Genomic DNA, 26,501 nt, shown 5'->3' on the forward strand with positions numbered 1-26,501 from the left:
TAAGGTTCCTACGCACAGTTTTATAAATGAGACCCCTGCCATTCCATAGGCTACTCCCCACTTTGCCACACGTGCAGGTGCGCAATTTTTCCCGTCAAGTTTGTTTGTATAAATCACAACTTATGCGTCGGAAGCGGCTTACGCCTCTTTCAGGGCCTGTTTTGTGCGTACGCAACGGTTACAATTGAGGCCCCTGAGCAGCAGAGTGCTCTAAAGGAAACCTGAGGTCCATGATGAGATGAGACGTTAGCTTTTTTATTTATTATTATATAAAGCACTAAAGAGATAAAGGTGACTTTTAAAAAAGAGGGATAATTATAATTACAAAGCTTAAACCCAAACCAAAATCCTGAGTCATTCCACCCTTGGCAACACCCCAAGGCAGCAGTCATGTAAATACTTAATTACCCCAAACTGTTTGTCAGTGTTATATTTAAGCAAATCTGACAACAATAATATCATAAATTGTGCTTCTTTAGCATAATATACATATTTCTCCCATTATTTTTCGTACAAGTGAACTGTCTCCAAGTTGAGGACATTGCTGAGGGAGGGAGGTTTTGGGAACTTTTGGGGCACACTTTATTCCAATGGATTTTTTTTTTTTTATGAGTAAACAAGTTTCATATGGGGGCTACAGTGTTGCATGAGACCAGTTACGACAGCTTTGACCTCTAATCACTGGCCCCAGTGTCAACACGCTGTCTTAAAGCATCGATCCAGTTGGCAAAGAGGGAAACATGGCTAACATGAGCACTCTCTCTCTCTCTCTCTCTCTCTCTCTGTGTGTGTGTGTGTGTGTATCAGTATGTTATAAAATAATTTATTTATTCTCCAGGCTGAAAGGGCAAGAACAAAAATAAACCCCAAGAAATTAAGTGGCTGTGGGATCAGAAGCGTTTTGTAACAGATCTGTAACAGCTAAGCACACCCCATAAAAAGTACTAATCCTAGGCTAAAGAGAAGCTAATTTACAAGCTCTAAAGCATGTACAAAAATGTCCCCAATGCATAAGACAGTTTCTTTGTTTGTGTTACAGAGTGTCTGGCACACTGAAAACATTCCATAAACCTGCTCCATATGATTTAGGCCAAACGTGACCACATTTCCATGATTTTAACATAGAATCTAGGCACAAGAGGGCGCTTTTACTCTACAGCATTGGCAATTTTATCCTACAGAATCAGAATGAAAATTATTATGATTATATATATATATATATGTGTGTGTTTATATATATATATATATATATATATAGCCTATATATATATAAATCAGAATGAAAATTGTTGCCAAGTATACTTTCACACACAGTAAAAAAAAAAAAAGTGATCATACATATTTTATATATTATATATATATACACACACATACATGTACAACTGGAAAAAGGCACGTCTGGGTCTGTGGTTGCTGACAGCTGACTGAGTTGTCCTATACTGAGTAGAAAAAATAGAGCAAAATCCAAACTCTTTAAAGCACTGTTGTAATTTGAAAACTATGATATGCATTAGTTGTCGGCTGGTACGTTTGGACTATCCGTCAAGTTAAACAGTCACCCATGTTTGAGCTAAATATAACGTCGTTGATGCAGGCCCTTTATAAACAAGTCGAATCGGGGGCGTGGCAATTGCGCAGGTGAGATCAGACAGACTCCGCCCACTGAGGGGCAGCTCCCCCGACTCGTGACGCATCCGGAGCGGGGCGGGACGGGGAAGTGCAGCAAATAGCGAATGCTGAATGTGATTAGGAGAGTTTGGACAACAGTGGAGCATCAATAGATATCTGAGATCTCACTGGAGACACACACCTGTTGAGCTGCAGGAACTTCTTACGACTTCTGCTTTCTGAATTTCATCGAGGCCATCGGTTGAGAATTCAGAAATGACGGACACTCTTTTTCCCAATGGGTGCAAGACCAACGGACCGGTGGAGAATGGCTACTTCAAAAAGGTAAGAGAGACTCGAAGTTTCATTTCTGTTTTTCTCGAAGGGTCCATGACGTTAAATTCCTCAAGACCTTTTATTTGTCACGGTCTTAGTTGTATGTAGCATCACTGCAGTTTTGCTAGTGTCGTTTTGAAAAGATTCGTGACTTATTTTTATGTTCTTTCATGAGTTGTAAGACGTGAAGTGTAGATAACAAGTGAAGGACGAGGCATTTAGCCTCCTTTCTTCATAAGGTGTTTGTAACAGGATCTGTTGGAGATGAACACACATCTGCTCTTGCTGCCCAAACAAAACAATGCCAAGCGAAGACAGTTTAGACTCAGAAACAATTAACCATGTATATAATTTATTATTTGAAGGATTACTAACGTTACTAATTTCTGTATTTTATTCACCATATTCGTTTGGTTTCTTAATAAATATATTTTTTTATATCAATGTCCCTTACAAAAAAAAAACAAAAAAAAAACATGCTAACCATACTCCAGGTAGTGTTACTACAATAAATTGTTATTAGGAGGGCCTGCAACTATGATTGTTTTGATAATTAATTAGTTACTAGTTAGCATTATTTTTTTATCTAAGTAATTTTTATTAATTATTTGCAAAAATTGTTATTCTATATCCTGCCCAGTTTTGTGCTTCAAACAATGTGCCATTTGAAGGCAATGAAACATAGAGAATGTAGACTAGGCTATATATATGCTATTAAGAAAAACTGAAACTGATATGAGGGAGGAACACATCTCACTCATCTGAATGCATTACATATTTACTCCCTAACAATAATACATTAAGAGTTACTGCTCTTATAAAAAATATATAGATTTTTTTTTAATACTTGCAGTTAACGCCTAACAAGAAATATTTAGAAAAATGTAGCCTATGTTTTTTGAACTAATTGCATTGCTATTCAGTTGCACTCGTTCAATGAAGTCTGTGAAGTTTAATTTATAATAAAATATATTGTTGATTATTTTCGTTATCAATTATTATAGAGTCAATACAAATCTCTAATTAGGAACCACTGTCATAAATGTAAACATGACCGCAGACAATCCCATATTATATGTCATGATTTTGCAGAACTATCATAATTTGGGGGAAACTGTGGTTATTTATTGTGAATTGTTTGTAAGCAAGTTGTGTAAAGAGTTGTTTTTGGCATTTTCTTGTCTTTTTATTTGGACAACTTTGATTTCTTTAAATTCAGGTTCTGCAGTGATCATGGTGAAATCGTCTCAGTGTGTTTGTAAATCAACCACTGAGTGACTACAGTATTCGGTATTACTCTTCACACCAATACTTATGATTATCTTGTGTCTTCTTGTGTGTAGGCTACATCTATATGTGTTTGTTGACTTTTGGAAGAATAGCTGTTTGACAGGTTTCTGACATTTATTATAGACTCTGGATGGAATTTAGTTTTGTTAATGTGAATGGCAGCTGAAGAGGTCTATTGTTAAATTGTGTAACTCTGTTGAGCTCACCTCTCTTTGTGTTGAGAGTGTATAAATTGGGCTTTGTTGTTCAGGGCTTCTTATTGATATTAAAGTGGGTAATGTAAAACTGGCCTGCATAGTGATTGGTTTCTACAGTTTCTCTCTGAATGTTTGTCTGAAGGCGCTTTCACTCGAATGGGAAGTAAAAAAAAAAAAGCAAAATGGATCACCGACTGGGTTTTCTGAATCATTGTGGGCAGATATGGTTATGGTACTGCAAAGCTTATTGGATTTTAGAGGAAATGCAGTTTTTTGTTTGTTTGTTAGTACATTTCCTATGTCTCATTTTCATTTATTACATGAATTTTTTGAAAATGAGTGTGGTAGCCGTCTGCAGCGAGAAGGTTTCAGGCCTGTTACCAGGTGGGAGCTGGTTCAGACCGGTGATGTGGTTTTGGTCCATTTCCTCCTGAGCTGATCCTGCTTGGGCTGCACTGCTTAGAAAAACTGAATCGCAGATTCAGCATTTTTTTCCCCAGTTTTCCTCCTATTAGTGTTGCATCTGCCCAGTGACAGAGTATAGCCAAACCACAAACATTAATGAAACACAGATGCTCCCATCTCATGTCCTGGCATAGGCAAGAGAAGCTGTTCTGTGATTTAGGATTAGTAAAACATGGCTTCTGAACATCTCATAGTATTACGTAAAGTGACCGATCAGCTATGAGTAAGAAGGAAAGAGTGTATCTTAAACTAAAATGAAAAAATTCCTCATAATGGCATAGGCTACTCCCTGTTGCCTGTGTAGTCCAACTTTGAGACAGAACTCAAGGCTGAGAATAGAAATTAACATTTGTTACCGTAGTCTCATATTTGTGCGGATACCCCACCATATATAACAGTTGCAAAATATTGAACACTTATACAACTCAGTTGAGGCCCTGTTTTCTGTCTCATTTGCGCCCTGGTTTGATTAGGACCTTGTTTCTGCTCTGTCTGCACTGTTAGTCCAGGGTAATTGCTGTGTGATTGTGGAACGCAGTTGTGCTGGCAGCTCTTTGGATCTGCTTCGCTAAACATTGCCCTGGTCGGTATTCTAGAATGTGCAGAGGTCACGTCTGGTCCCTTTGACAACCACTGTTGCATTTATTGAGAGGCAGCCCATGTTTACACTGCAGCAGACTATGGTTTTCTTGTTTGAGGTTGCTACATTCACATTTAGTCAGATTATTAACAACCAAATTATATAATTAAATCGACTATCTTAAATTTCCTGTGCATTTCGGCCAACCTATATTGTGCGAACAAATCCTCACGGGGCAGCTAGTCTGTCATGTCATGCAATACGAGAGGCACTCCGCACTGCACATGTTCGTATCTCACGTGTGTTGCGCTTCTTTTTTTGGGGGGGGGGGTTTGGTAACTCATAAAGAGACGGAGATATGAGCTGTGTGTTATCTGACACTTTTAGATGCATTTAATGTCTCTCTTCCACCAGAGCTGTACTCATCTGCACTTATAAATAAAGCATTGTAACGCCAAAGTCTGCTAATTAAGATTTGATAGATAAACCTCAATAGTAATAATTATTTAAAAAAGTGGTCAAATAAGACTTTCAGGTAGTATGAAAGTCACCATCTTTAACATTTACTTCTGTATCAGTGCTTCCAGATGTTATTCATGGCTGTTGCAAGAATAGAAAATGGTATTGACTTTGGTTACAGATGGTATTCAACCTGTTTTTGTAACAATTCAAGAGTCACATTAGTGAGATTTGGGTGAAATTTTGTGAGCAAACAGTCCATTGTCCATTTCTAATAGTATAGCAATGCATGAAGCACCAATCAACAGAGGTCACCTTCAAACCAAACAGCATTCCATGGCTACTTCATATGACCCACTTGAACCCAATGTTAAATCTATGCTGGGAAATTTTTCGCCCTCACTCGAAATTCCTGATCACATGGATTTCTATTGAAGGTACTGGATTATGAACGTGACATTTTGCTAACAATGGAAAATGTGACCACACTTTTAGTATAGTTGTCGATCCTAAACAGTGACTGTGTGAATGTCAGTAGCCGCTTTTAACCATAAATTACCATAAGATTGAAATAAACTAGGCTATATCTGCTGTTCACAAACATGCTATGTATCGAGCGGTCAATTTTGTATAACTTAATACATTAGGACTGGGCTATAATGAAATAAAAAGTTAGATCACTTCACCATTGAAAGCTGGTGCTCTTTCCTGTGTGCTCAGTCATAGCTAGTTTATGTATTTTCAGAAATAGACATTACGTTTTCACAGTAGGATCTCATAGAATGTTTGTCACGATAAGAGCAGTAACCAGTTTGCGTTTTTATCCATCTAGATTGATACCAGCCTCCTATAAATCAGACCTCCTCCCTCAGCTATCAGATTTATGACAGATAGATACTCTCTATAGGCGTGTCTGGGTAGGAAATTACAGCATGTACTGTGTATTCCAATCCACACCTTACTGACAAGGTGTATGAGTCGGCTGGCATGTGCTTGTGTGTTTATCTTTTATAGGAATTATGGAATGCATTGCAGTTGTGGTTTATAAGATTGTGAAATGTTCACAGTGTATAAAAACAGCCAATAAATTCATTTTATATTAGCTGTCAATAGGGAGTCCTCGCCCCAAGAGCCATGTAAGGTGTTGTTAATCTCTTTCTCTCCATCTCTTTCTCTGACAGGGATGCAATCCATTTGCTCAGACTGGCCGTAGTAAACTGCAGAATAAAAGAGCGCTTCTCAACCAGCAAATCATCAAACAGATGAGGATGAGAGCTGGAGCAGAGAACCTTCTCAAGTAAGTCAAGCACACTTATGTGTGGACACAAACACAAGGGCAAGCGCTCATCTATCACCTATGATGTTTGTCTACGGGCATGTGGGTGGATATTCAAACAAATGCAGGACATCGTTCCCAAAATAACCCAATAATGTTTCAATCATTGACAAAACAAGTTTTTCTTTTAAATAAAGTTCTGTAGTCTTTCATTCACTGTTTTGCTTTGGTTACATAACATCTGTCTTGAAGTATCTGGCACTAGACCGTAGAGCCCTGGCTCTGTCAAGTAAATCATTTCCCTGTTTTGGAGGAATCCTTTGCTCTTTTTGAGGTGAGGTTTCAGTCAGAAGCCTTGCTGCTAACCTGTCGTCAAAGAATTTGTCTGTTTGTATGTGTGCAAATGCCAGTGTTTGGAGCTCATCTGCACTCTCATCTCACCTGTCAGGTGTGCCTTTATCATTTTTACCTTTAGATTTGGAGTTGATGATAGACACAGTAACATTGTGCCTTTGTTAAAGCTGATGACTAAAGAGGCTGGGAATATGCAATATGTGAGATTTTTCAGACCTGATAGATATCAATGGAGCCTAGAACTAGGACATTGAAAACTACAGATTATACTTACGCATTTTTGTATCCTATCCTTCGGACAGTCGGATTGACAGAGAGTTATTAACAAAACAGTTGTAAGGGTAGGTTTATCACTGGAAATTGTATCATTGTATAGTTGTATATCTATTCTATATATATTGTATATTCTATCTCTTTAAACAGCATTAAGGCCCTTGCACACTGAGTCCGAAATTCACGTCCGAAACTTTCGTCCGTCAAAAAAAAATTCGGATCGGGTTCGATTTTCTGCGTTTTTCGCATCCGTAACAAGCATTTGAATGGTGTTTTGACAATTTAGAGCCACAGAGTGACGGATACGAAAAAACACACGCCAACATTTCGGATTCAATGTACAAGGACCTTTATGGTAAAAACGGAACACTGTGGCCACAGCTTTCTTTCCTGTACGCGACAACGTCTTGCTTTTGGGCGGAACTGACAGAATGACAGTTTCTTTAATCCCCCCTTCAACACCATCATCATCACTAAAAGTTTGCAAAGAAATATTCCCTAAAAAAGCAAGGTGGTTTTTGACCCTGGTCAATCATATCCATAGCAGACTGGTGGGAGTGGCCTTGGATGGCAACATGCGAGTGCATTATGGGTGTTTCAGGTTTCCTACCTATTTTGCGAAAGGGAAGGTTTTCTGGTTTCTCTAGTCAGGTAGCACCAATTTCAAAAATCTTTTCGACTTTCTACTGTATAGGCAACCACGTTTTATTGAAAGCCCATTTTGCCAGAGATTAAGTAATATTTTCCCCTTTAATCTCTTTAAAAAACTTGCTTTGCTTAGATCCGTTTATTTTGAAAAGTATGTTAACTGCTGGTCAGCCATGCGTACTACTATAGCTGAACCAGACGAGAGAGGAAAAAACTGTCTAGCTAAAAATGCAAAGTATCATGCAAAACATTTTTTAGTGTCACCTTTCTGGTGTTCTGTAGCACGCTAATATGGCATCAAGGAAGAATATTTTCATACAAAAGAACACATCTGTTCACAGAATGTTAATGGCATTGGTGTTTCTAAAACGAATCATTGTGAATTAGAATTTGGAAACTGAAAATAATGGGCCTACTGGGCTGAAACCCTAAACCAAAAATGGTCATTTTAAATTAGCCTTTGTTAAAATGAGTAATATAACATATATTTTTCTAACTGAGTACATTCACTTTCTTCAATTGGTATGGCTTATTGACAAAATTGATTATGCATGTGTCACTGTTGAGCAGTCATAAATTTGTTGGCACACACTTTTATGATGTGCAGTAAACAGAATGCCATTACCTAAAAATAACTCTTTGTTTACTTATTTTTATTTTTTTATAAAGAGATTTGAAAGTCTCCTATGCTCACAAAGGCTGCATTTTTTTGTTCAAAAAGTAAAAGTACATGTTAATATAATTCAAGTGTTTCTATTTTATTATATGTTCAAATGTAATTTATTCCTGTGATGTCAATTTTCAGCATCATTACTCCAGTCTTCAGTGTCACATGATCCTTCAGAAATCATTCTAATATGCTGATTTGCTGCTCAAGAAACATTTATTATTGCTATTATTATTATTATTATAATCAATGTTGAAAACAGTGCTACTAATATATATTTTTGAGAAAAGAACAGCATTTTATTTGAACCAGATTTCTTTGGTAACAATTTAAAAGTCTTTACAGCCACTTTTAAATTTAATGTGTTCTTGCTGAATGAAATGAGTAATTTCTTTAAAAAAAACGGATCAAAAGTTTGAACAGTAATACGTATATTTTTGCCTATTTTCTTTCAGCTGCTGAAAAGTTTATCTATGGTTTTGAATATTGTAACTGTTGATGCAAATTGTGTCAGGACACGAAAGCTCTGATTGTACTTTGGTTTGATTGTAGGACATAATTTGCCTGATTGTAACTGGCCAGTGCTAGACTGTCTGTCAGATTTCTATCAGGTCTGTTCAAGGAAGCATTTATTTAAATGAAATGTGAGCCGATGAGAAGCACTGCCATCTTTTCAGTGAACACCCATGCTCGTTCAGAAAGGACAGATATTTGTGAAGTTTACAGAACTGCTGTTGCATCTTGTTGTGAAAACCACAGCTGATACATTACATTACCTCTCTCAAAGATCCCAATGTTTTTCCCTGTACGATAAGCACACACTGTAACATTGCACAAACCGGTCGCCATGGGGACGTTAAGTGTGTCTGTTGTCTCCATGGTTTTGAAGGACACACCTGCTGCTGGGTTGGTCCTTGGAGCAGAGCATTGGATTGGCATTGACATCAAAGTGGCTTTAAATCTTAATAGAACAATACAGTTTGGACAAGCTCTTTTGACTAAGAAATTATAAGTGAGTCTCCCTTCTTTTACTCTCTGTGGGTTGATGATATGTTGGGGCTAAAATCAATGTTGGTTCAATTATTGTCATCTGAGATTGGCTGGTGTTTGGATGGATATTGTGAGCTGGCTGACTGAAACAAGGCTGGATCCAAGCAGATACAAGGCATAAAGCAGTTTCTAGATCTAGTCAAATTCCCACTAGTCAACAGGTGACGGTTGTGACAGGTACACTAGTGAGGTCATTGCAATGCTTTGATGGGTGTGCAAATGGCTCTGAGGTCTTCTGTCAGCCTGTTTTACACGTCCACGCAGGCACGTACTGACGTACACAGTCATGTCAGCAGAAGCCTGAGGATCTCTCTGTCGATAACTCAGTGAAACACTCTACCGTAATTACTTCTGTGTTTAATTTGTGAGTCAGATCTAAAGATTGTATGTATTTTAATGATATTCATGAGTCAGTTTTGTAGCCCTTCAATAGAGCAGGATGTCTGAGTGTTTTTCTTTGTTTGAGCTCATTATTATTGGGATGGGGTGTGGATTCTTGCTCAATCTCTTTTCCTTCCATTCATAGCTGCTCTATGTTCAGAGGTGATCTGGAATGTTCTTTCATTCATGGGTCTCAGAGGTTAGTGGTTCATGGGAGAAGGGACCACATAATAGATTGATTGTAAGGATGTCATCTACTTTTATTAAACTCCCTTCCCCCACATGCCTCTCTCTCTCTCTCTCTCTCTCTCTCTCTCTCTCTCTCTCTCTCTCTCTCTCTCTCTCTCTCTACGTGTCGTGGCGTTGAGAAACCTATCTATAGGTACGTGTCGTCGCATACCTATCTTTCTGATCTAAGTGGCTGTAATCCACATTCTTGTGTGTTTGTTTGAGTGAGCCTACATGTCCAACCGGTTTCATTGAGTGCTAATTTTGTAATGTTCCGCCCTGCCAATGTGCTTTTGCGTTTGTGTACAGAATAATACTGTATATATGCTACCTCATGAGGACTTTAAGACGTGTATTATTTATTTTTTTAGGGCCCTTCTGCTGTTGAAAGTGAACCACTGCATTATATATAATAGAAGATGTGAAAAGCAGAGAGAGGTGAATTTCTCACTCAGGTTGATGCGATCCCATCAGTGAGGGAGGTGTTGGGTATTAAACAATGGAAAACATGACTCATAAGAGCTATATTTACTTAAAAATTAAAGAACATCCTGTTAGTAGTAGTATATACATGTGATAAATGTGTCTTGGTAGTCTTTTTTTCCTCTGTTGAGTGTGTTTGTTAGAACCACAAGGTATGCGATTAAAAAGGAACAAAGTTATTTCTTCTGTTTTACAACTGTGTGTGATGTTGCCTGTGTGAATAATAAGAGCTCAAGTCTCCAGTCCAACCTGGCCTCACCTCACCTCCTCCCATTGACAAGATTTTAGAATAGAAGTCACAGATGAAACAGGGCCGCTATGCAAATGTTCGTCTGTCTCTCTATAATGTGGTGTTTTATTGGTTTTAGTCAGGCATATCTCTTTTTCCTATTTAGTGAGTGTTTGATCAGGACTGTGTGGTTTAATTCTAAAGCCTTTCTTTGACAAGCATGGCTGTACTGCACACTTGCCACTTATTTCTATCATGTGCCAGTAAGCACACAAAATAACAAAAGCTACATTCTTATCAGCCTCTCCCTTCTGTACTGCAGATGTTGATCTAGCAGGACATTTCAAACCAGAGACATTGTGAAATTGTGCGAATGGTGCAGTGTTGTGAGTTACTGTAGATATGACCTCTGCTTATCCTCTCTCTCCCTCTCTTTCTCTTTCTCAAGGGCGACGTCCAATAATAAGGTTCGGGAGCAGGTGGTGCTGGAGTTGAGTTATGTCAACTCAGATCTACAGCTTCTTATGGAAGAGCTGGAAGGACTCAACAGCTCTGTGGAAGTTTATCAGAACGTACAGTAAGTACACGCACACATAGCACTGATTAGGATGAAGAAAGATACAGTGAGAATTTACTCAAGGCAGATTAAGATCCATTCTAGAGAAAAGGATGCACAAGGTTTACTCACGCACATGTCCAGTTTATCTGGACACACAGAGCCCTGATGAATTACAGTAATGTAAGGGCTGTGTGCAGAATGATATAAGAGCAGACTCCCTGCTCACTGCCCTGTATTATCACATTTTCTCTACTGATCTAGGAGGTCATAGAGGATAGATGTTTGAATATTGCGGAAATCAGCAAAGCTTTTTTGGAAATTCTGTGGCTACAGATTCCATGTAAGCATGCACATAAATTTCCTGCGATTATGACTTGTATCTCAGAAGGAATTTTGTGAGCTCCTGCTACACAGTCATAAGGCCTTCCAGTACTAGGAACTGTAGGAAGTGTAAGAAAATCCAGTCATTCAAATGAGATCGCAGCAATTAGCAAACAACAACAATCCAGCAATCCCATCAAAACCTGATGGACAAAATCAAGTCCTGCCCAACTTTTTTATAAATTTTTTATTTGAGAAGCCTTTTCACTTGGATAAACGTCACAATAGTGAAGAAAATACAATTGCAATTTCTGTTTAAGTATTAAGTCACTGCCACATGACTGCCACAACAACAGCAATAAACTGAAGAAATTCCTGCAAAATATGTGTTTTGAGCACCAGAAAATAAAAATAAAAGAATATATGCCTTGCACTTTATGTCAAAGCATTTTATGTCTCATTTTATTAAAGCATAAAATTGTATGCATTTTATGTCTCGCAGCACTTAAAGGGATAGTTGGACCCCATTGACTTCCATAGTATATTTCTTTTTCATACTATGGAAGTCAATGGGGTCCATTAACTGTTTGGTTACCCATATTCTTCAAAATATCTTCTTTTGTGTTCAGAAGTAGCTAATTTGCCTAGAAACACTGAAGACCAGAAATGTAAAGGAGGCTTCTGTGTTCAGGGAAAAGGTTGATTGGAGGGTCTCTTCTACTTATGCTACCCAAGGCTCCTTCCATTGCTATCTACCCTTATAGTTGAGAAATAATCTAAACTTGGCTGAAGTTTAAAGAGAAGACAAGACATGGACTGCAGGTTCATTGGTCAGTCGGGTACATCTTTTTGAGTTTCTTTACATGAATCAAATTTCCAATAGATAGAGACTCCACTCCACACAACTGGTCAGACAGGTTTATGCAGAGGTGGGTTGACAGGTTGATGATTCTGGTGATTCCTCCTTTCTCACACACATACCACATGTCTCCTCTCACGTGTCAGAAGAGGATGTGTAGGAGTGTGTTCAAGTTTTCTTTTTAATTTTGTGTTTCTGCTTCCTTTTCCATGGTATCACAGTTATAGCATGTTTGACATTCTCTTACTGGCATCAAATTCTGTCAAAATCATCATATGTGAAAAAATGTTTTGGCTTAGAATGGTCATACCGTCAGATAGATGGCAATAGAGAGAGGAAAACACGTTCTCTGTATTCAAGGATGTTTTAGTGATTTCTTTCATTAGGCATGAAAAGTAAACCCTGCAGCCAAAATGAAAGGATTCATTAGTGGCACTGCAGTCATGCTTTTTTGACCATGATGCTGTGTATGTTTTGTTTATTTTGTAGGTTGGAGTGTGTTTCCTTGGTTACAGTTGGATTCTAGTCCTCTTTAAATCCTCTCTAAGCCCTCTTTTGCCTCTCAGACCACTGTGAGTGAGAGTGTGTACACGTACACGCACCCCTGAGTGTCTTTGGCCTGCTTCACCCTCTGCACGTGAACAGCCGTCTTCCTCTGCTCTAAGAAAGCTCAGACATATTTTCAGCTCAAACCCTGCTAGTTCTTCATCAGCATTAGCTTCATAACATGTTGAGGCTTATAGGCCAAGCACTAATGAAAGAGTGTTTATCGCCTGTGCCTGAAGGGTTCATAGTAAACCAGAAAAACCTCCTGCAGACATCTGCACCGGATTCTGAACCCTTGACCTACATCCGTAATTATAACTCACTTTAAAGCTGTAAACATGAGAGACAATCCCTCCTTTTTTCTTTTTGAAGTAAAAGTGTGGTATGTGTTAAAAGGATAGTTCACTCAAAAATGAAAATCCACCCACCCTTTATTTTTTATTTTAAATGTACTCACCCTTATGTAGTTCCACACTTGTATGACTTTCTTTCTTCTGCTGAACACACACAAAAAAATATATATGAAGAATGTTTTAATCCCTATAATGAAATTCAGTAGGGTCCAAAACAACACCATTTGTGTAAAAATAAAATAAAATAAAATTACTACATTTTTATCAAAATATCATCTCTTGTCTTAATTTTCGGTGAACTGTCCGTTTAACAAAGGCACAGGTTTGACTCAATTTATGTTTCTCATAATCTTAGATCTTTTGAATTAAACTTAAAATTTGTTTTGTCAATGAATATAATCTTTTAAATCTCCTATGCTATGATCTGTCCTGTAACAGATGGGTTTGGCTCAAATTATGCTTAAATCCAAATTCAAGTTACCAACAAGCGTTTACATTTTTATTCCATCTAAAAAGCATCCCAGGTGTCTGACGTTGGTTTAAAGAACCCTAACATAGGTAGAAGGCAAAAGGTGGCGACTCTGAAGAAACTACAAGTTTCAGTTCGTTTGATTTTGGTCCCTTCATGATTCCAATACTTCCATTTGTGTCATTGCATACTTTTAATACTGTACTGCTGCTTTAAAATGGTACTGATAGCAGTAATAAAGCAGTACGTGTGTCCGTTTTGGACAGGCATTGTATTTGTTGAGTATATTTGTTGTTGTGCTTTTTGACTTTGAAGGGCTTGTGCATACCAGCCTGCGTTCTCTCTCCAGAATCTCCGGTTACTCTCTTCCTCCTCACTGCAAATGTGTTTCTTCAAATTTCTACAAACCCGCTTTATTTGTCCTGTAAAACAAACAAAGCCTATCACCTCCTGAATATGATGAGTCTGAGAAAAGGAATATTCCCATTGGTGCAGTGTTATCACCGGTGTTTCATGCACAGAAGACCGAACAGAACAAGGTCTTCCTGTAGCTGCACACAATGTGCCATTCTCTTTTGCACCTGGCTTCCAGCTTAGTGTGTGTGTGTGTGTGTGTGTGTGTGTGTGTGTGTGTGTGTGTGTGTGTGTGTGTGTGTGTGTGTGTGTGTGTGTGTGTGTGTGTGTGTGTGTGTGTGTGTGTGTGTGTGTGTGTGTGTGTGTGTGTGTGTGTGTGTGTGTGTGTGTGTGTGTGTGTGTGTGTATCAGTATAAGTACAGAACTGCATTCTTTCATTTCTTTCATGCCCTGCACCCCCCTTCTATCCCTCTGTCTGTTTTTGAAACAAACTTTTTTTCTCATGGCTTGAAGAGTGTACAGACAAACCTGTCTTCTGTTCTCTGTGTATCACTGCAGTTAATGTTCTCTGCACCGTGATTGGTTTGCGTTCTTTGAAGTTCTTATTACAACTTGGAAAGAACATGGCAGATGTCAACATGATGTGTGATTCAGTGCTACACTTGCAACATGGAAATTGTTATTCTCTAGGAGTTTGAAATTAACTTTGTTTCCAGTTTGAGAGCAAGTTCTTATATCTAGGCCTGCAAGTAATCTGTTCCAGAATTTGAACGACCGAATTACACAAACTTCCTTCTACACATCTTCTCCCGCCTTTTGTGTTTAATTACTTGGTTACACTTTACAACAAGGTTCATTTTGGTAACCTTAGTTAATGGATTAGATAACAATGAACAAAAATTATACAGCATTTATTAATCTAGATTATTTATAAATATATAATTGTTCATTGTTTTTACATAATACATTAATATCAATTTATAACTCCAATGTTAAAACTTTTTTAGCATACACTACCGTTTAAATTTGGAAAGATTTTGTTTGTTTTAAAAGGCTGCATTTAATTTATTGAAAATACAACAAAAACAGTAATGTTGTGAAATATTATAATTTAAAAACTGTTTTCTATTGTAATATATTTTTCTGAATAGAAAGTTCAAAAGAACAGCATTTATTTGAAAGAAATATTTAATAATATCATAATAAATGTCCTTACAGTCTAACAAAAAAATCTGAAAAAAAAAAAAAAAAAATTAGGCATAGAGAATTTAGTTACTGTCATTTCCTTTGGTCCGGCAATATTTCTCACAAACATTTCCCAGAACCACACTGGTGCTGCACTGTTATCTGTTATCTGTCATCTAGATGCAATCAGGACAGACCAGGACTGCCTCTCATCAGCTCACACTCATGTATTCTCTAGTCTGTCTTCACCCAGCCTGCTTTGAGCTAATGCCCCACCAGTGCAAGCACTGTAGTTAATGCAATGACAACATGCATATAATTATATTGTGCTGAAGTTTACAAAGTTTGATCAGACAAAATGTACCAGACATACCCACTCACACACAGACACCTCTTTCTTAGGTCAAATTTTTTTAATAGTCAATATTTTTCTATGACGCAAGTAGGTTAATAGGCTTGTGATGGTAAACCATCCTTTACTCGGGTATCAGCTGTTTCAGTCTTAGAGCTGATTGAAACTCGCAGAGAATCGTCATAGTATTTGTAATGTGTGAAAGGGGTCACATACACAAGCATGTCTCAGTTCTGAGTCACACACAGATTAGTGGGTCTGGCCTTTCTGAGTCAGCCTTAAAGTCTTATTCTTTCCTACTGAAATACTGAAAGTGTTCTCCTTTGGTTTTTCTAAATTTAATTTCTACTCTCTCTTTGTATTCATTTTACAGAGAGACAGCCAGCATCCCTCTCATCCCTCTGGGACTGAAGGAGACAAAGGATGTCGATTTCTCTGTTCCTCTCAAGGTCAGTTTCTTTCACGACGACCCCTCAATGTTTACCTGGTGTTGAGTTAGGTGGCTTTCATGATTCTCAAAGCTTTTCTTAGTAAAAACAGAAAGTAGGTCACAGAGTAATAAACAAGGAAGCCAAAGACTCGATAAAACGTTAATTGCTGTTTTGAAAGTCTACAGTGATGTTTGATGCATGGCATTTACTGTCTTATAAATAAGTGGGTGTTGAGATGTTTGTTGAGAGACAAGGATCAATCAGATGCTTTCAACCTGTAATTTAGCTCTGTAATGACATAGCAATGCAGGTGAATCTATGACACAGTGTTATTGTTACATCAGTTTTCAGACAAGTTTAACAAGGAGAACAGACCTGTGAAAACGTGACTGTGGCCTTTTTGTGTTTGCGTTGACATTATCAATGAATTGATATGAAAATGCTTTATTTGAACAGGACTTCATCCTGGAACACTACAGTGAAGACGGCTCAAACTTTCAGGATCAGATTGATGACCTGATGGACCTGAGACAGGTATGATACAGCTTCTGTAAAAGGTGCCAGGTTCGATTCTTGGTTGAAATTGAAATTTAGGATAACATAAATCTGATCAGTAAAAACAAGACTAACCAATGAGACCGGTATTATCAAAGATCCTGAAGTAAATGTGTGTGTTTCAGGCCTGTCGGACCCCCAGTCGTAATCCTTCTGGTGTGGATTTGCTTGCCAACTACTTCAGTCAACTTTCCTTCTTGGAGACTCGATTTTTCTCCCCTACACGTCAGCTGGGCATTTTCTTCACATGGTAGGTTGCATCTCGCCCACACCAGTATGTATCAGCTGTAAACAAAACAACTCATTCAGAGGAAACACACAACTGGTCTGACTGGACTGTCAGGCTGCCTTTGTTGTTTCTATGTTTATACATCAGCTTTTTGTTTCATTTTATTACCCTAGAGACAAAGGGAGATGACAGGATAAATAAAGAAAAGGTGTCATCATTAAAAAGCTGGAGAGAATTAACGGAACTGTTAATAAACATATAGTATGCAATTCCTATTAACACAGCACTACATGCAACCGAACAACCGAACTGTGTTTTTTAACACACATTGTTTTGTGCCTACGCAGGTATGACTCCTTTACCGGCATGCCTGTGTGCCAGCAGAACATCTCTCTGGAGAAAGCCAGCATGCTTTTCAACATGGCAGCTCTCTACTCCCAGATTGGCACCCGTGCCGACAGACAGACACAAGCTGGACTCGAGGACGCCATCGCTGCCTTCCAGAAATCTGCAGGTGAGAGGTTTTGAGTAGATGCACTTCTTATATGCAGATAAGTTTGTGAGAAGGTAAGGTATCCAAAACTATCCATGATGAACCATGGTTGAACTCCTGCCTCATGAGAACAGACGTGTATTCAGGTTCTGATTGTGTTTTAAGGTGGAGTGAACATGACGTAATTCTTCCCCCTCAACAGCAGATCTGTCACAGGCTCATGGGAACTCAGTGGCTTGTGTTGGTTTTTAACCTCCTTAAAATAACAGCAGCATAAAGAGAGATTTGGCTTGCTTTCTTAAGCTATCAAAACAGCCAACCCCGCTGTCTTTCATCACATAGAACGTTTTGTACATCTCCACCGGAAAGAAAGCCCAAATATGATCGTTCTCCCCTTTTGTTGCTTTGATTTATTACAGAAATTGATTGACACACTGTCCTACAAGTCTTTTTTTTATCTCTAAGATCTCTGTGTTTGCAAAATCATTAAATGTAAGAGATGACAATGCTATTTTATATAAGCTATAATGTTGGGAAGCTTAATAAGAAATGATCTAGAATTTTCTGTTTAATTTACGCTGTGCTGCAGTGGACTGGCAAATATAAGGGGCCTGGTTTGTGTAGATATAATGTTGAATGTAATGTTGAATTCTGTCCGGTTTTGTTTCTGTATGTTCTGCTGTAGGTGTGCTGCACTTCCTTAAGGAGACATTTACACACACTCCCAGTTATGATATGAGTCCTGCAATGCTGAGCATGCTGATCCGGCTGATGCTAGCACAGGCGCAGGAGTGTATGTTTGAGCTGATCACTCTGCCAGGAATCCGAAATGAGTTCTTCAGCCTGCTCAAAATGGCACAAGAGGCTGCCAAGGTACTTGTTAAATGTTTTCAGACTAAAGAATTCAGTGATATTACAGTGGGGATCTATCTGTAATACATTGCAGTGTTTTTTTTATTTATTTAATATTTACTTAGTTGATATTTAATTGTGCATGCTCATTTTCCTTATTTTTACATTTCAATTAGCTTTGTTGTCATCTAATGGTCCCTTTATTTGTTTTAAAAAAAAAACACACACACACATAACATTGTTAAATGTAATCTTTAGCAAATCTCAGAATGAATTTTGTACATTATAATGTAGTGATGCCTAAATTCACTAGCTTTAAAAATGATTTAAATTAGTTCAAACTTTTATTTAGTAAGGATGCATTAAATTCTTGAATTGTATAAAAAGGTGTATAAAGATACCAAGGATTTCTATTTCAAATAAATGCTGTTGTTTTGAAATTTGAAATATTGAAATCCTTAATATTTAGTTTCAACCAAAATAGCAGCACATATATTTTTTTTTTTTTTTTTTTTACGTTGATAAGACGAAATATTTCTTATGCGCCAAATCATCATATTAGAATGTTTTCTGAAGGATCATGTGACACTGAAGACTGGAGCAATGACGCTGAAAATTCAGCTTTGCCATCATAGGAATAAATTACATTTGAATAAATATTGCAATGGAAAATAGTTATATTATACTGTAATAATATTTGACAATATTGCTTTTTCTACTGTATTTTTTTTAAATCAAATAAATGGAGCATAAGACGCTTTTTTCCAAAAACATGAAAAAAATCGTACTGACCCCAAACTTTTGAAAAGTAGTGTATGTATAAAAAATGTTTTGCTGTGATATTCTTTCTGTTTTAATTCAACCTTGGGGCATCGTTACGAAGGGACATTTTTACATATGTATAAATACTTGACCTATTGATCCTGTCAGTATGCAGGCCTTTTCCCAAAGCCTACAGTTACTCCTCTGTCTGGAGTGGTTGTGACATTTACCCCTCTCTCCTTTCTTTTCTCAGGTGGGGGAGACCTACAGTCAAGTTCACCAGTCCATGATCCAGACCCCCATTAAGAACAACGTGCCCTTTTTCTGGACTACCATGTCCCATCTGAAGACCAATCACTACAACTCACTGGCCCATTACTTTGTCTCCACCGCTCTGCTTGACCACCAGTGTAAGTTAAGCAGCCAATCACAGCTCTTGGCCATCTCCCTTTGGCTGACAGCCCACTGGAACCTTTAAAGGTTACCTTTGTGTCTCATTCATAGAAACTGTTTCCTTTTCCTTGTGAGAGTAAAGAAGGATTCAGGTATCAGTGCTTTAATGGACTTTATTCTGGGGAGCTTTTTTGAGGACGTAAAGAGGGAGGCAGATGAAAGCCAGAGAAGTTTCAGTATCTCGGCTACTTTTGACAGTGTGCTGATGGACTGTGCCAGAACTAATGGGATTATGTAACATTCTCTTTGTTATTCAAACAGTCACTCCTCCATCCTCTCTTCCTCTCTTGTGTTTTTACTTCTCCATAAAAGACAGTTTTGGCTATTAATGAGCTTATTTGGGCTTAACAGACCGAGTAAATGCATAATGGAATGTGTAAATGCCACAACAATTAACATAGCCTTAGTGGAATAAAATGAAATTTACAGGATTGTATCCTGTTGTATTGAACAAACCAATGCAGTTTTTAAATGTTGATGATGTATGTGTCTGTATATGTAGTGATGCCTAGTGATGATGAGGACAAACAAGAGAAGGCTCTGTCACAACTATACGATGCCATGCCAGAGGGACGTTCTCCCCTTGACATCCTGAAGAATAAGGACGACAGACGGAGAATAGGTGTGAAGCTCATACATGCCTACCTGTCAGGTGTAAATGATTGGGATATTCCACTTTAGCACACTGAACTAATATTTTCTGTCTGTTTGCTCAGGTAAAGCTCATCTGCAGCGCTCCATCATGGGACACGAAGAGGCCATCCGCACACATTCTTGCTGTCGACACCTGCAAAAACTGGACATCCTGAGTGACATTCTGCAAGCTAGCCTCAAACGCTCTCTTACCAAGTTCGACCAAAATAATAAAGAAGATGAGTTCACGGACTACATGCTTGCACCAGATATTATCTGTAAGTCAGAGATAGACACAGTAGTCAGTTTTAGAATGTTTTAATCAATGTGATCACTCAGACCACAAAAAAATTTTTGCAAAAACTGCAACGGTCGTAATATGACGTTACATTCTGCAGCATCTTTTTAAAAAGCATAATTCAATGTATAATGCATCCAAAATGGATGCATTGTGTTATTTTAATTTAGCTCAGCAGTCATGCCATGACGAATTAATTTTCTATTGGGCACAAATCTTCACAAATATACAGGTCAGAGTGCTGAACTTACGTTTTCTGTCTCTCGCATTTCTATGCGTATGAAATGGAAATCAATGGAACTAAAAGTGCAGTGTGACCACCCTTTTAGTTGCAATCGCATGTAACCATATCACACTTGTATTATAAACACTAATGCATCTGGATGTGTCCTGGTACATTTGAGATGCATTTTACTTCCAGATTTAAACAAATGTTCTGTCTTGCCTGATCACATGATTGGATTACTGGAGATTGATGTTATTTGCTCTTGTAAACTTTGACAGTTCTGCTGTAGTTTTTAAATCTAAAAAGTAACCTATATGCAACAGTGAGTTTTGTTTTCACTGAAGCATCACATTTTGAACTGTGTTCTCAGAACACGACCGGCATGTTACAGTAGAGAACAAAAGTGCTAAGTTCAGTTGACATTGTAAACATGCAGTAACATTGTTTTACTCCTTCTCTGTTAGCTAAAACGGAAAAGAAAGCTGAGATGGAGATTCCAGCTGCCATCAAGGTGAAAGTCACAGACCTATTCCATCGGCTGGTATGTGGGCTACTAATTCTACTCAAAAACTGTTCGAGCTCTTTTCACAGCACAGGAATGCTTGTACAAATTTGCAGCTTTTTTGGTACACAGAATAGTTTTCCATAATAATTAAGTCTTATGTGAGCATGTGTGCTGTTGAACAGACCCATGTTAATTGACCTGTACACACTGGCCAAACAGACCATAACCTCAACAATCTGAGGTTTTAATATATTTTGTAAAACCAAAATACTGTAACCAGTTGGGGATGATGCTGAGGCATATTTTAGAATTTTTGGGGAATCTGTTTGGTCAGTCTGTAGAGTATGATACTCCTTTCACAGTACTAATATGAATAACCCTGGTTTGAATCTGAATTTCTGAGTGTTATAACATCCTGAAACTATGACTCTATAAAACTCAAATCATCCTTGTTTATACTATTACTATTACTCGTATTTGGTGTCAGAGGTTTGAACAAACTTCTAACCAGGCACAGACATTAATGATACCTACCACGACTTGTTGAGGGTTTTTTTAAACTTGATTCCTTCTAAAACCTTTGTTTTTATTAGTAATTAAGTTTATATAATTGTCAAATGTATATCTCTGCGTAAATAATTTTGTTATAGAGTGTTGCAGTGATTTTAGGTCAATCCAGAAGTTAGCATCAGTCTGATTTCCTCAAAAAAAAAAAATTTCCCATTGTATTTTGGATTATTGCAGAAAATAAGCTCTGTGACCAACAAATGTTTTTGATTCTTACACATTTTGTTCAAGATAATCTTCACAACCTAACCTTTGTCTTTATTTTGAGTTTGATTTCTGTAACAAACAGTCTTCGTCTGCAGTAGATTCTGTGAAACTGGAAGAATTGTTTTGACTGTGCTAGAATATTAGAATTGTAAATCTGGTGTACAGAACTGGAACATTCAAGAACCACAGTGACGTATATTCCGTTCCCTCTGGCTGTGGGGAGCAGGCTAATTCAGGTGAAGGAGGCAGAGTTTATGATGTGGTTAGTTTTATGGAAGCGTATATTTGAGTTTTACCACCTTCAGATGTCTGAGTGACCTTCAGAGAGTTCAAAGAACCACTGCTGTGATCCTGTAACAGTTACCATGGGCACTTTAAATTACCCCTTACTTGAAATTTCATTTCCGTAGAACATGGGGAGGTCAGTTTAACATATAAGCTTTGCAAGTCCTTAATCAAGTCAGATGACCTTTCTGAGACAGGGGTCAACCATATACCACTTTAACCAGTGGTTCTGAAACTTTTTGACTCAAGTACCCCCCTTTTCTCAGAGAGGCCCTCCTATCTAAGCTGATACACTATGTAACTCTGGTAGTTCTATTGTAATAAAATCAAATAAGGTAAAACATATTAATATAACACATCTTTATTTTAGTGTTTTATCATTGCAGTTAAAGGGTTAGTTCACCCAAAAATGAAATTTCTGCCATTCCTCACCCTCGTGTCATTCCAAACCCGTAAGAACTTCGTTCATCTTCGGAACACAAGTTAAGATATTTTTGATGAAATCTGAAAGGTTTTTGAACCAGCCATTGGCAGCAATGTCATTGCAACTTTCAAGGCCCAGAAATGTAGTAAAGACATTGTTAAAATACTCCATGTGACTACGGTGGTTCAACCTTTATGTTATGAAGCGACGAGAATACTTTTTTTTTTTTCGCAAAAAACAAACAAAAATAACAATTTCTTCTCGTTTGTGTCAGTCTGACGCTCTTTACGCTGCAAACACAGTGCAGTGCTTCCAGGTTCTATGGCAGAACGCCGGCTCACCATTGGCCAGCTCCTGCGTCAGCATCACACGCATGTGTCGTGGTGTTGGCCAATACTGAGCCGCCTTTCTGCTGTAGAACCCGGAAGTGCTGCACTGTGTTTACTACATCAACAGCATAGGAAACTAACAGTAAAGTTGAACCACTGTAGTAACATGGAGTATTTTACTGATGTCTTTACTACCTTTCTGGGCCTTGAAAGTGGTAATAACGTTGCTGCCTTTGTGGGGTCAGAAACGGATTTGTGTTCCGAAGATGAACGAAGGTCTTACGGGTTTTGAACGACATGAGGGTGAGTAATGAATGACAGAAATGTTATTTTTGGGTGAACTAACCCTGTACGATTTTTAAGGCTTTTTTGGCCCCCCTGGAAGTAAAACTTTTTGTGCCCTCTGGTTGAGAACCACTGCCTTAAACGCTTCAACCTGAACATCACCTCAGATGGCGGTGCTTTTCATGATGATATTAAATAAACCTTCTACACCATATGAGCAAAGCCATTCGCATATACTGCGTGAAGTCAGTCTGCCAGTAAGCCAAATGTTTGGATGGTGAGCAGTTTGGATTTACAGCCAAGGACAACCAGGGTGGCAGGCTAAAGTTATAAACGCCCTGAGTGTGTTTGAATTAGGTGAGTTGCTATAGTGAATTGCTGTTGTATTTGTGTTGTGCAGGGGCCTTTGTCAGTGTTCTCCGCTAAGCAGAGATGGTCAGCTCCGCGCACCATCCGGCTGAGACTGCAGGACAGAGACCTCGGATTCACTCTGAAGGGAGATGTGCCCGTTCAGATACAGTCACTCGATCCCCTTTGTCCCGCAGCAGTGAGTGTTCACGCACAGACACAAACACAAACACAAACACAATAATGCTTGTTGAACACAAAAGAAGATATTTTAAAGAACTTTTTTGTCCATATAATGAACAATGGTGTTCAAAACAACAGTGGACACCACTGTGCACAACTGTATGGACAAAAAGAAACTGAGACATTTGTGTGTTCCTTGTTGTAAACTTCTCCCCCCTCCATTGTATTGCAAATAAATAATGACAATTATAAGAAGAGGTACTTACTTCCTGTTTCAATTAATCTTCTTTTTATACATGTGAATGTCCTTGAAGCTGACGTAGATTTAATCTTTGACCACAGCAATTAAATGAAAACAAAACACACATATATCCACGCCCACTGCACCTGTTTTTGACCATATGAGTCTCAAGCTGTCTCAAGCAGCTGTGTGTCTCCCACAAATAACTCCCTTTATTTTTGTTGGAGCACAAGAACGAGTCCTCTCAGAGCTCATCTCTATGGTAACAGCAGTGTGGTCGTGCCGATAAACTCATACCATAAATATCTGAACTGTCAAAGTGCAGGACGTGATTTACTTCTCTGACCTTCTCCTGTTTTTCCTTTGTTTCTTTTTCTCTCCACTGTCTCTTCATCACCAGGCTGAGGGACTGAGAGAAGGAGATTACATTGTTGCTGTGGGCGACACAGAGTGCAAATGGCTGGGAGTGAGTGACGTTATGAAGCTTTTAAAGGATGTGGATGAACAGGGCGTCAACATCAGAGTGGTCAGCATGATGGATAGCAGCAGCCAGCCAATGGTAACTGCTTTTTTCTCAAGGTTTTCTTTGCCTACCATTGGTGGAGGAATTATATTTAATAATATTTATTTAGATGTGCTAATATCAACAATATAGTTATGAATATAAATACACTACCGTTCAAAAGGGGTCAGTACGGTTTAAAAAAAGAAGAGATTTATATTTCTTCATCAAGGATGAATTAAATGGATCACATGTGGCAGTAAAGACATTTATAGTGTCACAAAATATTTATATTTCAAATAAATGCTGTTTTATTCAGAATAAGTGTTGTTGGTGGTTACATTTTTTCTCTCTCTCTCTATTTGTTTCTGAAGCCCACCAAGAGTGCTACATACTGCGGCGGTCTGTCGAAGACCTACTCCATGATCTGCCTGGCACATGATGAGGATGATAAAAACCCGAAGTCTCGCAAGGTAGCAAAAAAACCATCATTCCTCAGCTGGGGTCTCAAGAACAAGAAGAGCAGCAGCACACTGAGTCTCCCTACTGCAGATTACAATGCACCCTGGAACAGACCTACCTATCCCAACTCATATAATGAAAGCGCCCTCTACTAAACACAAAACTGGATATATACGTATGCTGATAGTGTAAAAGCACACTATATTGCAAGAAGAGGAGGAGAGATTTTTAGTGAGATTCAGATAAATTACAGATGGAAAATAAAAATGTACATTTTACCAATAATAACCACCAATATAAACACAGGTGTAAGCTATATTTTTGTTCCTTCATTTGTCTGGTTGTCTAGAAAATCTCGCCAATAAATTAAAGGTGAATGATTACGTGTTTTAACAAATCAGTAGATAAAAACATGACGTGTATGCTGCTCGAAGTATTTTTCTTTGATTTTTTTATTGGTTTGTTTTATTATTGTTTTATTGAATGGCTAAATGGTGTTATGAAGGATTTTTCTTTACTTTTTGGGGAAAATTCCACAAATTAGTGGCATTAACAGGCATCCTCTTCAAATTAAAATGAGGGCTGGTAGATTGTCAGTTAACATGCAGCCTTTTTTTGAGCCTGTAGCTTACAGACAGACCACCACAGCAGGTTTCTGTGATGATCTTGCATCATCGAAACAGAATTCTAATCCTGTGTCAATCACTGTAGAAGAACAGAATGTAGGAGAGGATGGTGAATAGCTTTTGGCCTTGGAATGTCTATACAAACAGTAATATGATTTGGTGTAACTCAAGTATTTACGTACTGAAGTGAAATACTGATAGGACTCTATTGCTAAATTCAAGCAAGAAGGATGGAGCATAGCAGTGAATACAAATGCTGTTGTTTTTTAACCTTTGCTTCATGTGTTTTACCTGACACTTCTTCAGTGTTGGAATATTTCACTGTCTACAAAGTAGATTTTTATACACATTTGATAATCAAATAATTTTTATGCAAAATAAAGAGAAAAAATATCTATATAAACATGTATTCATTTTAAGTATTTAGGTTTTGTATCGTGAAACTGTGGCCTGATTGTTTTTTTGGTTACATATCTTTCTGTTACTTGGTGTACGCTCTTCTGTTTATATGGTATAGCTCAAAGGCTACAGATGTGTTTTTTTTTTTTTTTTGTCTTACTGATAATATTTAACTTTTCATTTATTTGTGGAAAACACTGCCTCTCAGAATCCTAGAAAGTCAGAAGCCTTTAAAATGCCTTACAACAGTCTACACTGACAAAATTGTATTTAACTGGACTTCCGCTCCTGCTTGTAAAAACTTTATTATTGTTAATGAATGTATCCTTACCATTTATGTTTCTGCTAGTGCCACATTTGGAATTATAATGACAAACACTGTTCTGAGAGGGTGTTTATGTTATAAGGTTACATATTAATGATTCTTTGAAAGTTAAAGTTCACAGACCTTTTCTTTAGGGTCAAGCCAGAATCTGCATCAATGCCCGGAATTGTAACTTGGCTACAAATGTTAGTAATAATAGAGCAGATTTATTGACTAGTTGCTCTTGTGTCTACAATTTATGTAGATTACCAATGGATATGTCTATGGAAATGTCTGGATTATGACGCAAACTATATTGTTGTCTACTTTTTATGTTGTATATGTCAATTTTGATCTAAATAAAATACGGGGTCAAAGCT

At 37.9% G+C, this 26,501-nt stretch overlaps 1 protein-coding gene across 2 annotated transcripts; it reads left to right on the plus strand.

The window, feature by feature from the left end:
- The first annotated feature begins 1,697 nt into the window (after positions 1-1,697).
- Positions 1,698-26,501, plus strand: rhpn2 (rhophilin, Rho GTPase binding protein 2). Of its 2 annotated transcripts, none has more exons than XM_084405572.1 (15): positions 1,698-1,953; positions 6,117-6,232; positions 10,973-11,101; positions 15,896-15,971; positions 16,410-16,487; positions 16,634-16,758; positions 17,085-17,251; positions 17,916-18,103; positions 19,098-19,254; positions 19,800-19,919; positions 20,014-20,208; positions 20,919-20,995; positions 23,457-23,603; positions 24,229-24,387; positions 24,705-26,501. In XM_084405572.1, exons 1-15 carry the CDS (start codon positions 1,885-1,887, stop codon positions 24,945-24,947), a joined length of 2,046 nt encoding a protein of 681 aa, XP_084261698.1. In that variant the 5' UTR covers positions 1,698-1,884; the 3' UTR covers positions 24,948-26,501. The 2 variants fall into 2 exon arrangements, with proteins under 2 accessions (XP_084261698.1, XP_084261699.1); XM_084405573.1 differs by having other exon boundaries at positions 20,919-20,965; positions 24,705-26,494.

Source organism: Rutilus rutilus (genome assembly GCF_951802725.1).
Source record: "Rutilus rutilus genome assembly, chromosome: 3".
Classification (NCBI taxonomy): Eukaryota; Metazoa; Chordata; class Actinopteri; order Cypriniformes; family Leuciscidae; genus Rutilus; species Rutilus rutilus.

What these genes read in the sequence shown, in the direction of transcription:
- rhpn2 (XM_084405572.1), top strand. Translation starts at nt 1,885, where the DNA reads ATGACGGACACTCTTTTTCCCAATGGGTGCAAGACCAACGGACCGGTG. An exon ending in ACCTGATGGACCTGAGACAG is followed by an intron (nt 16,488 to 16,633) that starts GTATGATACAGC and finishes TGTGTGTTTCAG; the next exon opens with GCCTGTCGGACCCCCAGTCG. An exon ending in ATAGCAGCAGCCAGCCAATG is followed by an intron (nt 24,388 to 24,704) that starts GTAACTGCTTTT and finishes TTGTTTCTGAAG; the next exon opens with CCCACCAAGAGTGCTACATA.